The 16,896-nt window shown below is 35.8% G+C and overlaps 1 protein-coding gene across 1 annotated transcript in view; it reads left to right on the top strand.

Annotated features, from left to right (window-relative positions):
• The window catches only part of LOC134678706 (zwei Ig domain protein zig-8-like), a 144,646-nt gene that overhangs the window by 111,235 nt on the left and 16,515 nt on the right, over positions 1–16,896 (top strand). The window contains exons 3-5 of the mRNA XM_063537367.1: positions 10,600–10,733; positions 15,253–15,330; positions 15,960–16,092. Of these exons, the coding sequence (XP_063393437.1) occupies positions 10,600–10,733; positions 15,253–15,330; positions 15,960–16,092 (345 nt within the window). The remainder of the gene's footprint in view (positions 1–10,599; positions 10,734–15,252; positions 15,331–15,959; positions 16,093–16,896) is intronic.

The following is a 16,896-nucleotide window of genomic DNA, read 5'->3' on the forward strand; positions in this document are numbered from 1 at the left end:
AGAAAATGTACAAAAGCTGAAGAAAGGGAGATGATTTTTGAGTGTCCCATGCACACTTTGCATACTTTGGATCCAAATATTATATATCTGCCTTCTTCTAGGCCCGAACCTGGTTGTTGCGTGATAAGATCGTACCAGCCAAAATCTATTAAAAACCTTATTTTTTAGCACCTAAAGTAAAAATATGCATTAAAGTTTAATTTATTGTTGTCCTTCAATATCGACGTAGTGGAAATTTCCACCAACGTCACGGAGTTTTTACCAACTTAGTAGCAAGAATCTACTAATATCATACGGATTTTTACATGATCGTAACATTATGTTCCTATAATTACCCGGTGTTTAGGTTTTACAAGGCAATTGGGCTCGAAAAAAGCTAGTGTAGGTTGTGCGTCACGATGTGCAGAAATTTGTTTTCCACAACGAACTGAATTAAACTGAAGATAAGGAGTCAATTATTGACTAAATATTTATGAATTACGTTAGATTATTATGTGTTGTATGATATCAAATAATTATAATTAAGAAAATTCAAACGATCAGACCGCTATTTCGCTTTATTAACCAACCGGCATGCCTACGTCACATCCAAAACGTTACATGATGTATTAGTGGAACAAAAAAACGTGACGTATGGAATGAAAATGCACGGTTTACATGCCGTCAGTTTAAGTTGCCAAAATATAGTAGGTAGAGTGATATTAAAAACACACAAATAATTTTATTCTAGCTATATTCTTCTAACTACTCGACCTACTAGTAATTACTTAGCACCAGTGGCGGCTCGACCTAAGAAACGCTGGCAGGCGCAGGTTATGCTTTCGACTGCAGCAGTATTGCAGTACGACAATGCTAACTGCAAATGTCAAAAAACTGGCCAGCAACATCTATTTTGATTTTGTAGCAGTAATGCAGTCGGCAGTATTATCGTGCTGCAATACTGCTGCAGTCGAAAGCATAATTACTGCAGGAAATTTCAAAATCTGTTAAGTTAAAAAACTGTAATAATAGGTATTAATTACTAAATTATTTAATTTAGTACAACATTAAGTAGGTATTAAATTAAGTAGCTATTTTCCGCACATGTAAACCCTTCATGTAGTTCCTCAACGCGATATTATGGTCCATAACGTCACTTTGTCCTACTGTGGCTGTGATTGATTTTATTAGAATTTATATTAATTTTTAGGATAATTGATACTGATTTCGATCTCATTTGCAAGAATAATATATGATAATTATTAAAAACAACTTTTTATAATACCTTTACCTTACGTTTTTTATAACAAAATGATTGCAAAGCAACAATTAAAACGAAAAATGTGACGTATTGGAAAGACTTCTTTAAATAACTTTATTGTAATACTTAGTATTGCAGTTGTTATTCGTTTTTAGAAAATTAATATTGTTTTGTATTTCAATAAATAAAAACTGGTTCACTTAAAACACTCCGATCTTCACTTAAAACCTGCCTAAAACTTGTAACGTAATGGATCGTCACATTCGCTGTCATTCAGTTTAAAGTGATTTATTAGGAATATAAATAATTTATATAGAAAGAAAGTAACATTTTCATAAAATATATAAATAGTAGATTTAATTCAACCCATTTTTAGTCAAAAAAAATTTTTTTTTGGTGTGTGGAATTCCATTACGTGACGGACTCTAATTCTAAAAACGCCCGATTATCTTGCTCTGAAGAAACTTCTGAAGCAGATAATGTTTTGAAAATATGTACATAAAAACCCATTGCTAACTTTGAGTTAAAATAAAGGTTTTCTATGGGCAAATTACAAGATATTACCTGCAGTCTGTTGTTTACCTCTGTCTTCATGTATTATTTGTGTTCCATGTACATTTCTTTTAAGGTTGTGCAATAAAGAGTACCTATTTGTATTGTATTATTAAGTTAGTATTATCTTTACATAGGTATAGTTCTCTGGAAAGCAGTAACTAGGAGTCTATTAGAATTAGAACTTGTTTCCAACCGCCTCGACTCAGCACGATTAGTTGCTGACGGCGGTTCAGATCTTATATTAAAGGAAGTGTTTTTACGTGTTATTTAGGGTTCCGTACCCAAAGGGTAAAACGGGACCCTATTACTAAGACTTCGCTGTCCGTCCGTCCGCCCGTTCGTACGTCCGTCTGTCACCAGGCTGTATCTCACGAACCATGATAGCTAGACAGTTGAAATTTTCACAGATGATATATTTCTGTTGCCGCTATAACAACAAATACTAAAAACAATAAAATAAAGATTTAAATGGGGCTCCCATACAACAAACGTGTTTTTTGACCAAAGTTAAGCAACGTCGGGAGTGGTCAGATGAGATACTTGAATGGGTGACCGTTTTTATTTTGCTTTTTTTTCGTTTATTTTTGCATTATGGTACGGAACCCTTCGTGCGCGAGTCCGACTCACACTTGCGCGGTTTTTTCTTTGATTATAAAGTGGTTATGCTTGCAATTAGTATTTTTATATGAAAATAAAAGATGCAATGCATTGTCTAGTTTTAAGGTTCCATTGTGGTATAATAACATTTGACCAGAGCGGTCAAAACGCTCGTACGTTCGTTCGGCAACCAGTTCAATCAAAATCCAATTCTGATCCAGCTTAATTAACAGTACGGATGACGAGTCTTGTTGTTGCATTCGAGTTTGGTGACGCGTGTATGTAAATAGAAGTGCTTAGTGGCTTTTTAATGGTAACATTCCATTTCTAACCGCAGCTGCACTACCAATACTGAACGCGTCGCTGTCAATGTCAATTTCCTTAGTAAAATGAACAGTAATGCAGCTGTCGTTGGAAATGGACTGTCACCTTAACGCTAATTTACCGTTAAATAATTCGTCTGTGTAAAAACATGCAATATTCATTCGAAACGTAAATGTCTGTTGATCACTTTTTACGATATAAAATTTATAAACGACAAAATATTTTTCGACCCGTGTTGACGAAGCTGTAATACTAGATAAACTGAAACTATCCCGACACTACTAATTTAGTATAGTTTTAATGTTATTGATACGCTGAAAGCGTTTTAAATATTCCATTTGTTTTGGGCCAATATTCAAGGATCCCAGAAAATCACCTAATTTATGAAGCGTGTGTAACAACATAAATAACTATTACCTACTTTATTTATACGAGACTAGTTCGATTCGGTTTCAGATAGCCAATATGGCTAATACCTACCAAAATAAACCTAATTTTCTGTCCTCGACTATTCATCACCCGACTCATTGCCACCCGGCACCATTTGGAACACCGCCCGCTCGATGTCCTGACCTTACGCTACGTCTTACGTAGGCGAACAACGCGCGAACGCGGCGCGGCGCGGCGAAAGCGGCCGCCGCCGCGCCGCGCCGCGCCGCGCCGCCTGACATTCGCGTGCAAATCGCGCCGCACCGCGTTCGCAACGAGATCGCTTACGTAGGACACTTCTATGGGCATCAAAGGATTGATTTCGCCGCGCCGCGCCGCGCCGCGTTCGCGCGTTGTTCGCCTACGTAAGACGTAGCGTTAGCGTTTCTGAACTTTCTACTCAATTAACCAGTATATGTCGGACTCCGGTATCAATATCAGCTAAACATAATCGAATACGATGCTTATAATGGTTCGCCTCAAAATAGTATTCATCTCCAGCTAAGAATAATTGTCCTGATTAAATCTTGCCCTTATTCCGAACGATTGGCAAAAGCAGCAGGATAATTACGTAACTTCGGAAGCAGATGAGTTTTGGTCTAGCTACCGACAGATCTCATTAACTAACTGACATTTTAAGGGAACTTTTAGATGGATTAACATTCAACTTGTAGCGTCTAGAAATATCTAGGAGAATAAATACAAGTCATTACACAACCTCAAACTAAAATTTACAAAGAAACACACATCGGTAAACAACAGACGGCCTTATCGCTAAAGATCGCTCTTTAGTTTTGGGTTTCGTAAGTTAATTTACGATTATCACACTGCCGTCGCATGTCGTTGCGAAATGCAAAGCGACGAATTCGCGTGTGGCGACGACGGTACGATGGTGTGGTTTTCTTCGTATCTTCGTCCGAAGCTGCGATGCGCGAGGTATCTTTAATTTTGAACGAAACTCCGTAAGGTATTATACAATAGACTACTAATACTATATACTGTATAATAGAGCTCGGTGTGGCGTACTCGTACTCGTACCATGCGGCAGGCACCGCATCTCCGGTTGAAAGCGCAAATCGTCCTGCGATTCACACCTCTGCATGGAGAGGTGGAGCTAATGTGTCATAACTTGATTCTACAGTAAGTTAAAAATCGCAGCCCCTGACGTCGCTCCGGAGTGCGAAGCAATGTAATAACCACCTAATTATAACAAAATCTTTTAATAACCCATAGCTGGATTTGAAATTTTCATGCAATATTTAAGCTTAAGTTACCATCGAGATAAAAATTAAGGGAGCTTAAAGAAACTTAAATAGGCTTTTATATTGTTTGTCATATTAAGTTTAATTGCCGGCTTCGTATTTTAATTCAATGAAAAACAAGGCGGCTAGCTAGCTAACACTTATATCTCAAAGCCACTAACCTACCTGCGAATGAATACATATATTTTTTAAACGGCACTAATTAATTTGAAAAGCATTCACGTCCGCACGTACAAGGTTGCGTTGAAACTTTACGGCTTTGCTGCGGCGCGCGGCGTGTCAAAGCTTTTTCTCTAAGTGCTGGCCAGTACAAAAGTCCTGTGCAGTTAGAAACATAAAGTAATGAAATATTCACAGCATTCCCTTTAAAACATGATATTATTATAATAACTATGGCTTCGTTTTGGTGCTGCAGAAGATCATTTTGATACAATTTAAGTTCTTAAATTTCTTGAATTTTACATTTAATTTTAGTCTACAAAGAAACGTTCCGCCATTCAAACATTTTAATCAAAAAGGAAGATTTTTTATTTTAACAATTGATGGACAAACATTTGTACCCATTTAAATAATATTTTGGTGGTTCAATTTTGGTCTTGGTAGATAAGAAGTTATACAATGAGTAAAGGAATATTTAAAATAATGGATAAAGTAGAATTACCTACACTTCGTTTTTTTAATTATAATTTCATAACCAACCCTTTCTTCACGCAGGACGTTAAAGCTAAGAGGCTTAGACTAAAGGCATTAGGTCAAGTGGTCTGGCTTCTTTCGTTAAGCCAGTTACATTAGTAACGAGGCTGGCTCAAAGAAATCTCGCGCGATGTTTTAGTTTCTTATGACTATAAACATACAGGCATAACGCAAGAAGATTTTAAAGGATATTATGAATGTGTAAAATATCACATATTCGCGTTGTCCCAGCTTTTTGCCACGACTCATGAAAGCCTGGATTCCGCTTAGTAACTAATTCCAAGAATTGGCGTAGGCACTAGTTTTTACGAAAGCGATTGCGATTTGAGCTTCCACCCTCTATTGGTCCAGATAAGTCTGATTTCCTCAGAATATTTTCCTTTAGCGATTGGTAAATATCAAATGATATATCGTACTTACGTTCCAAAAACCTCATTGATACGAGCCAGACTTTGAACCCTTACCTTCGAATAAAAAGTCACAGCATTTATGGCTAGGCCACGCCACGACATCGAGCGACTTGCGACGGCGGGAGCGACAACCATAGCTGCTCCCTGAGCGGCTGAGCCGTTTTAGCATAGGGAATCTCGCATTTGACAGATGAAAGTTTAAATTTTTTATGAAGCACAATTTTTAGTAAGATTATAAATAGATCAAAATCTGAATAACTAATCCTCATGCTTACTATTACAGGTTTTGGCTTATACAAAAGTATGATACTTTTTTACACATTGTTAAGCTGTGTGCTTAATTTACTTGCCAATTTACCTACCTAAAACTACACCACGTTCTTAAACAATGCCCTAGTGTAACTATTATGTACTTGCAAATAACAAAATCATTAGAAGTGAAACGAAAATCAACCTTAAGCAGATCAAAATAAAGACGATTATATGTGTGGTTAGTAGTCTTTCAAAAACATGCTGTAGAGCCATAAAAAGGAAGTAAATGAGACGTGAACCGCCCGATTAAAGTCTGGTAATTTGGCTAAATGGCGGTAGGTAAGCTCTAGAAGGGTTAAGTGTGAGCAATATGTAATGGATGCGGTAATATCTACTTTTCACGATACCTTCTCTGAAAAACCAAGTCATAATCTTATAGTTTCATGAAACATACATACGTACTAAATAACAACTGATATATAGTTCTATAGTAAATATAAATAAAAAATCTAGTTTCAGTACTAAAACAAGTTCGAAGAGGTGAGAGTTGACGAAAAATAACACTTGAAGAAAAAAACGACGATTACGTTATCAACACTGCTGAAAATTTTATCAATCAATGAAATTAAAACTTGAATCATGTTCGGGATTCTATCACTTTTAAGTCTTCTTGTAAATATTCCTAAGATCTAGTATATCGTATCCAGTTTGTGTCTAAATCATAAGTATCATAACTATCTGTTAGCAATGTTTGTGTTTAATTAGAAACATAAGTGACAATGGGTAGAAAAGCGAGTGCGATACCGATTTAGTGTAAAGCCTATCCATGTACTTAATGAAAGTATTTTTTTTCCTTACGTTCCAATTTTTAAACTAAAAATACATATCTGAAGACCGTCGCGTCGTATAACCTATTTTTATAACTTACCTATCTAAATCTTCTTGTGACAAATTCGACGACACCCAAACAACCGCATCCAGTATTTCCATGACATCAAGTAAAAAAGGGTTTTACAAACCCCAGAATTAAACCCACTCACCTGCGCCGCATTAAGGCCCTCAGATGTTTTAGCCCCACATAATTTCTTAATCAACATTAATTAAGAATAAGCACACGTTACCTTTTCTATTTTATGCGTCTAGGAGGGCAATTATAATTTACACTTGACATCAAAATTATGAATAATGATGTTATTTTGATAAATTATGTCATTTAGTTATATTGGAGCGTGCATTCCGCTCGTACCCGTCCGTAAGTAAGTAGGTATGTAGATACATGTATGTATTTTCGCGAGTGAGACGCACGGGCAAATGACAACAAATTTAGAACCATCAATTTAGATCAATAGAGTCATTTAGAAACATAAATTTATTTTACAGTACATATGGTCCTATTTTTCCGCACTAGTGCGTAAAATATCACTTTTCGTGCGTATATCAAAAGTTTAAAGGGCCATATGTACTGTAAAACGTTGTACGATACACGTGCGAATAGGTAATTTGCAACTCGTGTCGATTTAAAACACTCTCTCCGGTCGTGTTTTAATTTATCGCCACTCGTTTCGAATTTCCTCTTTTCCGCACTTGTATCGTAAATAACTATTACAGTAGGTACGTAATTATGGTCCTATTTTCCGGCACTAGTGCGTAAAAGAGCACTTTTCGTGCGTACCTATGTCAAAAGTTTAAAGGGCCATATGTACTGTTAGACGTTGTACGATACACGCGCGAATAGGTAATTCGCAACTCTTGTCGATTTCAAAGTCAGACCTCTAAGTCATATCCTGTGGAAATCGTTCAAGAGTACCTCCAGAATCGAACAAATGTCAAATTTGACAGGTTAGATCTTAAACATATCGTTATCATATCTTGGTGATGTCTAGATATCTATTTCAAAATCCGAATCGGGCCCTAAGACACTATTTATAGCAAGAAGAGACCTTTTAAACAACATATTAAGACTGTATAACAAAGGAGACCATGAGTTTTATGCCAACTAAGAACTAAACGCGGTTACGCTTCATACTATTTTGTAAACCAAATACACATTTTACATTAAAAAAAAACCGGACAAGTTCAAGTCGGACTCGCCCACCGAGGGTTATCACCACCATTATATAGATTATATCGATTCATATAAGATATATAATGTAAACTTTCAATATCACGGGGGCCCAGTCGCTTAACAAAGTAGATGATCACCTTCGATAGATTCTATTTCTTGTTTAATCAACGAGTGTAATTGAGCGACAAAATTCGTTACAATTTTACTTAGGCTTGATTAACGTTGGCTTAGGCCTATTATCGATCAAATGAGTCAGCTGGTTTTCCAGCAGATAATTCAATCAGCACGGATATGATGGTCGTTTTTGTCTACGTGACAGCGTGATAAAACGGTATTCCGTCACTTTCTATCCCGCGGTGTTAAAAAGTGACAGTTATTCTATCACGTGGATAAAGCCATCCATAATACACCTGCGGATATACAAAGAAAGAAGAAGATGTATTTATTGCCACAACAGCGAATACAATTAAAACAGTGTCCTAAAAGATTTTGTATCCATCTTTGTAAATGAGTTTACAAAGGTACAGTAGGTATTTACTACCCGAATCCCGGAGATATTATCTGCCGCATGAGGCATTAAACTACCATTACCTTAAACCATTAATTAAATGATAATAAAATTACCTTACGCCACGGGTACTTAATAACCTTAGTAAGGAAGTTCCTATTTGTTAACCTGGGGTCCATAAGAGTAATAACTTTATTAAAACACGTTTGGGACCGACAGAACTTCTTGGAAGTAGGACGCACGTAAGGACAGTAAACCTGTACACTAATGGACACTTGCGACTGCAAGACACCTGTTTGGAGAACTTGTGTGTAGTGTGGCAGGCCATGTAAGATCGTCAATAGGTTTAGATGTAATGAAATCTTAACCCTTAATCAAATATCGGGAAATTATTTCCCACTTCATTCTAATTTACGAAATATTTTTTGTCTTTTTAAAGGCAGCACTCAGCGATACCAACCATACAGATTTAAAATCTTAGTAACATTTTGAATTTGAAAAATGGCAACACTTTTCTAATGGCCGCCATTTGTGACCATACGTCAAAGTCAATGTCAGTTGTTGTGATTTTTTTTGCAATAACGACAATTTTTTTTAGTGTTAAGAAGGTTAAGTGCGAGAAAAAATCTTGTAAGTGCATAAACTGAATACTGTCATAAACTAGACTTATTGTCCCTGTGTTTTGCTTGAAAATAATTGTGATAACGATATGATTTAGCCAAGATTTTAAGGTTTTAGTAAGTGGGTAATTATTTCCCATTGTTTGTTCTTGAACGTACGATTTACAAAAAAAATTGGTAGGTTTTATCAAGTGGGAAATTATTTCCCAGTGTTTGTTCTCCACCTAAATTTTAATTGGTTTCCATAAATAAAAATATATGCTCGTTTGCCTGTTACACAAAAAAAACTGTGCCTGTTTTTGTTTTCTTTTTTTCTTTTATTTATTTCTTTGATTTTTGAAGATAACGTTAAAGGATCATACTTGAAATCCAAGCAAAGCCGAGCTACTAATTAGTAAAAAGTTTGTAACCGTATCGGACAATGGGAAACTATTTCCCACTTCATTCAAAATTTTGCTATTCCGTAACGGATAACGGGAAATTATTTCCCACCGCAAAACCCCCCTTCCCCCCCACTAAAATTATTTTTATATATTTTTCGTAATCTACGCACCCAAATTGCCTAAAAACCATTATAAGTTTTCAAAAATCTCATAAAAAGTGTTCCGTTTGATTAAGGGTTAAACATCGATGGTCCGAGCCGTCAAAAGGTTCGTTATTTGTTGGTCATGATTGTACATTAATTAACTTATTAAACGCACTATTTATGTAACTTCTTTTGAATCGATATGTTGTAAGATTTGTAAGTCTAAAGGACGACTCACGTTAGACCGGGCCGTGCCCGGGCCGAGGCGTTCGACAAGTCATTTTCTATGACAGCTGATCGGTGATCACGTGGTGCTTTCCATAGATAACGAACCGCCGGAAACTCCGACCCGGCCCCGGCCAGGTTTAGCGTGAGTCACTTTTAACCTATAGCAAAGCGATAAGCGCAGTTTGCTTTTGTAGGGCCAGACTAAATTATTCTACCTCAAAAAACCGATAGTTACAGACAAATGTAATCGTATCACTAAAAAGCGAAGTCTCCTCTGGAAATCACTCTGACGTCCTTTGAAAATATTGAATCAGAACAAGTTATCGGAGAAAAACTAGACGTTTTTTAGGGTTCCGTACCCAATGGGTAAAACGGGACCCTATTACTAAGACTTCGCTGTCCGTCCGTCCGTCCGTCTGTCACCAGGCTGTATCTCACGAACCGTGATAGCTAGACAGTTGAAATTTTCACAGATGATGTATTTCTGTTGCCGCTATAACAACAAATACTGATGAAAACAGAATAAAATAAAGATTTAAATGGGGCTCCCATACAACAAACGTGATTTTTGACCAAAGTTAAGCAACGTCGGGAGGGGTCAGTACTTGGATGGGTGACCGTTTTTTATTTTGCTTTTTTTTTGTTTTTGTTTTTTTGCAATAAGGTACGGAACCCTTCGTGCGCGAGTCCGACTCGCACTTGCCCGGTTTTATTAATACTCAATATTTATCACAACTAATACAAACCTGTGACTGAGTAATAATGTTACCGAGCAGCATTCTGAGCCATACTTAACTGTTTCCTAGTAGCATGAAGTAGTTAACTATGAAGTTCCTGTGTACTAACTAGATTGTCTAAACAAGTTTCACTTAATCACGTTTCCATTCCAGGAACAGCGCACTACGGCGAGGACAGTGTGGGCTCGTTCCCGTACTTTGAGTACAATGTGCCGCGCAACGTCACTACCGTGGTCGGGCAAACTGCTTTCTTGCACTGCAGGGTGGAGCAGCTTGGAGATAAGGCGGTAAGTATAATTAAACGCGGAAATACTTTTTACAGTACATATGGTGCTACTTTACCGCCCTAGTGCGGTAATTAGCACTATACGTGTATGTCGAAAATTTAAAGGGCCATAATGTACTGTAAAACGTTGTACGACACCTGTGCGAACAATGCGGTAATTCGCAACTCGTATCGATTTAAAACACCCCCTTCGGTCGTCTTTTAATTTATCGTCACTCGTTGCGAATTTCCTATTTTTCGCACTCATATCGTAATGTATACTATTAGGGATCTTTCGGAAAAACAAAAGAATGCGTTGTGCCTTTACGAAGGTTAGACAGATTTTTAGCAGAGCTGAATTTAATGCAGAATCTAAAAGGTGTTTTGATGACATCACCTACGATTACTTAAATCACATTACATCATTTTAAGACATAATGATTTAAATGTAATTATGAGACTATGAATCATTATCATAACTTAAATAGGTACCTAGTCAATGGTATGCCACGTAAAATATAATAAACTCGTAAAAAACTTTCCGAAACTTATTTACGACCGTACCGTATCGCATTCAAAGTTTAAAGACTAGGAGTACAATCATTCTCCAAAGTTCGGCAAAGTTGTTGAAATAAATAAATTCTGTACACCTCTATTATGCTCGAGTAGACATTCAAATCAAATTCTGGTAAAGTGCGCGATATAATTTACAAAGAGGAACCTAAAAGGTTCGATTTGTTCGCAAAATTCGAGCCTCAAGCCATTGTTGTTGCCAATCGTCAGTTGTTGGGTTTCTAGTTTTCTTCACTTTTAAGTGTTGTTGTTCCGTGTAAAAATGTAAGGCATTGTAAAACTTAAGCAAAAGCTTTTTATTTGTGTAAGTTGTAAATTAATCTTTCTTCTGATAGCGAACCAACCATTTCGTTGAAAAAAAATTTGCTACCCAGCTACCCGTTTCAATAAAACTAGTTATGCAAAATAGCACATTGCGATTTTAAATCTAATTTCCAGCGATAGGCGGCTGGGAATGTTGTAAAAATTTGCTTTTAAAATGTATTCTTACGTCTCTGTTCGGAAAATGTGAAAGTATCAACAGTACCAAAAATTTTGAATAGTATTAATTTGAATAGTTCTGAAGATTTATGATTTGGAAAGTACGAACTTTAATTATTTATTGTCACCAACCTTTACGTAGGCTACTAATATAGATACGCCCACTGCTAGACATAGATCTCCTCTCTAATTTACACGAGCGCGTAGGCTACAGTACCTACGACAATGCGTGTGGTTCCCAAATCGGAATACCCTAACATTTGTTAAACAAAGTACATAGAACATAACTAGCCTAGTCTCGCTGCAGAGCCCTAGTTGAGCTAAAATAGTATAATCAATAGCGAACGGACAGGCTTTGTATCATCGCCCTGCTTCTAATAAAAGACTGGCTGTCTGAGCCAGAGGCTTGCTGAAATGTCTCCTGAAGACCGGGTGCCTATGATAACTAGCATGACAAGGCATCCGTTTCTGTGCATTTTTATTTCGCACCTTTACGTTCTTTCATTCCAATAATGTTTTGTTTTTCGTTGATGGCTCGAGCATTATAGTTCAAATACACGAAGATATCTACAAAAAACTAGGTAAAATAACAAAAATAGAAATGTAATGAGCGAGACTTTAATTTTGTAGAATGATTTGAACCTTTTTCAGTGTTGTTCATGCAAAATACGTACAAGACACAAATTATAATAAAATGTGACATTATCTATGAGATCTTATTTTCGATGGCGCTTACGCCATTATTAGCGAAGCTCCGATAGGAATATTATGCCGCGCGACGCTATGCGGCGTAAGCGCCATCGGCTTATAAGGTCCTTTTTCATAGATAATGCCCCAAATATCTAATGAAGATTCTATACTCGTAACTTTTATTTTTAGATACACATGTGTTAACATTTACCTTATGTCTGGAAAAATACACAAATTCTAAAAAAGAAAACAATTTTCAATATAATCCTAGTCGTGAATATCCATCGAACTGAGACATCCATTACTAGTTTCAACCCATTGAATGGCTAAAGTGCTTTTGTGTCTTTATTCGAATCGAATTTAATGTAAGTCGTCCATAGCAGTAAATTCTGTTATTACTTTTCCCCACGGCAGCGAATTTACACTGTTTTTCTCGTTTTCATTGGGTTTTATTTGCGACGACAAATATTTTTCCGCGAGTATCCGGGGTTCATGATTTACGCCCGCGGAGAGTTATAACGCATTTTATGATACCGAAATTCGCAAAGAGAAATGAAAACTTCTTTAGCACCACTCGTAATGTGAAGATGTGTCATGCCAATTGCGTGGCAATTCTCTCCAATGAATTTTACGAATACTTTCATTTTTATTGAAACGGTTACCATACAATTTTTAAAGTCATACTCCTACATAATATATGTTAGTTTACTTTTTTAAATATTTTTGTAATTACATCCCATAAGTTTGTCTATCTGACTAGAGTTTTCCACTCATCTACTCAAAGGTTAGCTGGAAGAGATCCATTATAGGGATAAGTTCGCCTTTGTACTTCTATTACTGTAATTTATTTTGTAAACTTATGTTGTGGAAAATAAAATGATTCTATTTACTACCTACTATTACTTTTATATTATATTAGGTAAGTACTATGCGATCTGTTTCATAAGTTATTCCAACTGGGACATAATATATATTTAAAAACTGTTTATGTACTTCAATTATTTATAGTATTTTTAACACTAGTGAATTTGCAATAAAGCAGGTTGAAATATTAAGAAAATTTGCTTTACGACCGATAAATAAAAGTCCCGAATAGGGTTAAGTAATTTTGTTTTTAATTATAATTTCATTCGCAGTCCAACTTGAGTTATCAAAATAGCCCTCTGGGGAATACAAGATTTGAGACACAAACTCGAATTATTCATTTCATTAAGAGAAATAGGCCTCGTGGGAGAGATTTAGGAGGTAAGAGCAGTAGCCAACAAAGAACGGTCAAGGATTCTTTGCTCTGGGTCACAGATGCATGCTTATTGTGGTCGGACATTCTCATCGTATAAAACAATATTTTATTTTGTATCTATTTAAGTATTTATTTGGCTTTATAAATTTAAAATTGTATTTTGATATGGGTGTACAACTGTACGTGTTGCCTGAAATAAAATTGTATTTATTTTATTTATATTTTTAAAGGTTGCTCTGAGGTGAGATTTTAATTTGGTAACATCTCAGTGCAGCCTGTTAGCACTTATTTATTAACTTATCTCCAGACAAAGCACTATATTTGAGATAAAATCCATATTTTAATATATTCACTAAGTTCGCAGTAGAAGCAATTTTCAATAAGTAAAGCAATGTAGTACACAGAAAGCAATTAGGTACTAAATTAATTTTGTAATATCATAAAACTGAAACAACACAATTTGGAAATTACAAACCTACAAGGAGACTAGACCTGCTTCTGAAATTAATTAAAATGTAATGAAATCTTTATTTACCTATAAACAAATAATCAGAGAGTGACAAGTAACATTGGTATTCTTAGGTACCAGAATGTCAACTTTTCTAGTTTAATGAAGCATAGTATATGAAGTGTATGAAGCATATTATATTTTCTAGTGTAACTTTTGGATATTTGCTGTGTATACTCGTATTGTAGATATAAAGTCCAGAGTGCGAAAAATACAGTCAAAGTATTTGATTTCTGTACCAATTCATACACTCACAATCACAATGAAAGACGAGGATCTAGGGATCTCATATATACAATATGATAAACCACAAAGTAAAATTCAATTTCAAATAAAAAAGTAGCAAATTAAAATGTAAAAATAAGCGACGTTATTAAATAAGCGGCGACATGCAGTTTTAAATAATGGCATTAATGACTTCAAAGTCAACCGTAAATGCAGAATAATTTTGAGGACGTGCGCTGAATGCTCAAACTTGGGTTGATGTGAAGTTCAAATTCAATCTATGTATGTTAAGCAAATGAAATTTCACTTCGCAAGTATCTTAGCTATGTAAAGTGTAACCCCTAACTTGTACCTAAATCTGTAGCTTGTTAGGAAACACCTATTATAAAAGAAGGTAAAAAATACTGCCTCATGTCTCGACCTAATTGTGTAAACAGGATATTCAGTTATTTAGTATATTCTAATTTTTATTCTAAATTCTAATTCTAAATTTATATTTACCAGTATGTAGGAGATAAACCATTCCACTAACCCGGAATTAACCGGTTAAACCTGGCGTTACCATGGTTACCAGTACAATTTGACACTTGGTTAACGGTTTAACCGCTTAATCCCGGGTTAGTGGAATGGTGCAAGTGGGCCTTAGTAAATAAAAAGAAACTATATGGAGGCTTAATCTGGATTGTAATATGATTTTGAATATGATCTGGATTTGATATAGATATGATCTGTTAGCTGTCAACAGTGACATTTATTCAACCTGGAATATCTGACCATGCCTTCAGGCGCATTGTTAAATTTAAAGTCAATACGTTTTTGTTACAGGTATCATGGATAAGAAAAAGAGACCTCCATATACTTACAGCTGGGATATTAACTTACACATCAGACCAGAGGTTTCAGGTAAGTTCAGCATTATAAAATACAGTGGATAAATATATTAAAAAAAAGTACTTACCCTAGAAATGTATCCTTGGAATATCTCAAGGAATTGGTTATTCTCAAATATACAAGTATACAAACCCTAATACCACCAATCGTCGAATATACATACTTGCTTAAACAGGTCAATCCGAACATGGACTGACTGATCGATATTAGAATCATATTATTACCAGTTAGCTGTCATTCCCGCAGGCGGCTTGCTCGTAGTAATACCTTTGTGTCCACAAGCAAGTCTAAGTACTCGGAGCGAAATGAACGCGTTCAGTGTCATTCTATGGAACTTGCTAAATATGTAAACAAATTGCCATATCGAAATTGTCAAAGAATGATGATTTTACTTGTGACTTTTGTTTACATAGTTAGCAAGTTCCATAAAAGGACACTTTAAATGACTAGTCTGTGAAGAGAAGAGTCGTAAAATGTCTTCTCTATCCTTACAGACTCTAACTGTTATATTATCATTATAATATCGGTTTGATGTCAGTGCACGTGCGAATTGGCCTGTCAGTCGTGTATTGTTTCGTATGACGTGTAATAAAGTAGTTGCAAGAAAAATGATGATATTAATGTTACTCATAAATCTGCAGGTGATAAGACCGGACAAGTCCGAGAACTGGACGCTACAGATCAAGTTTCCTCAGGAGCGGGACGCGGGCATTTATGAATGCCAGGTCAACACGGAGCCCAAGATGTCACTGGCTTTTCAGCTCAATGTTGTAGGTGAGTCAATTTATGTTATAATTTAATTCAGTTTTAAGGGTATGTTACGTCCTAGTCCCAGTAGATTACGAGTACACCCTGTTGTCACCTCTATTTACATTGACTAACGGCCCGATTCAAAGTTTAAGAGACGTCAGTTAATAGATCTAGAAACGATATGGAGTAGATATGTCAGTGTCAATTGTGCCGTTTCTTCTAACAAAAACGTGTAATCCATATCGTTTCTAGATCTATTAATTGACGTATCATAAAGTTCGAATCGAACAGTAAAGATGACAGTCCATTTCCAACGACAGCTGCATTACTGTTCAGTTTACTATGGAAATTGACAATGACAGCGACGCGTTCAGTACCGGTAGTGCAGCTGCGGTTAGAAATGGAATGTTACCATTAAGTTTTGAAATGAAATGTGCTAGGACAGTGACGAGCACTTGGACATCTACCTTATTATCTTTTTAACAGAGTTCTCGCCAGTTATTTGTTGCCTAGTTGTAATTTAATGTGATTGATTTTATTAAATAAAGTCAAGTTTACGAATGTCACTTACGGTTATTATGCGTGGTATATTATCCAATAAAATGATATCTTATAAAAATCTAGTGAACCAGGTATAAAAGAAAGTGCTAGCTAAGGCTCCACTAGCGGTTTTTTATGATTTATCGATAATGATAAACGCTATTTTACTGCAGTATATTTTTATGGAGTTTTGATTACGAAGTGTTATCACACCTGGTTTGATACGAGTCAGTTCTGAGATATTCACACAGGTGCTCACATAATTTTGCTTACATGTAAATATTTATA

The sequence above is a fragment of the Cydia fagiglandana genome, chromosome 2 (assembly GCF_963556715.1).
Source record: "Cydia fagiglandana chromosome 2, ilCydFagi1.1, whole genome shotgun sequence".
Lineage (NCBI taxonomy): Eukaryota > Metazoa > Arthropoda > Insecta > Lepidoptera > Tortricidae > Cydia > Cydia fagiglandana.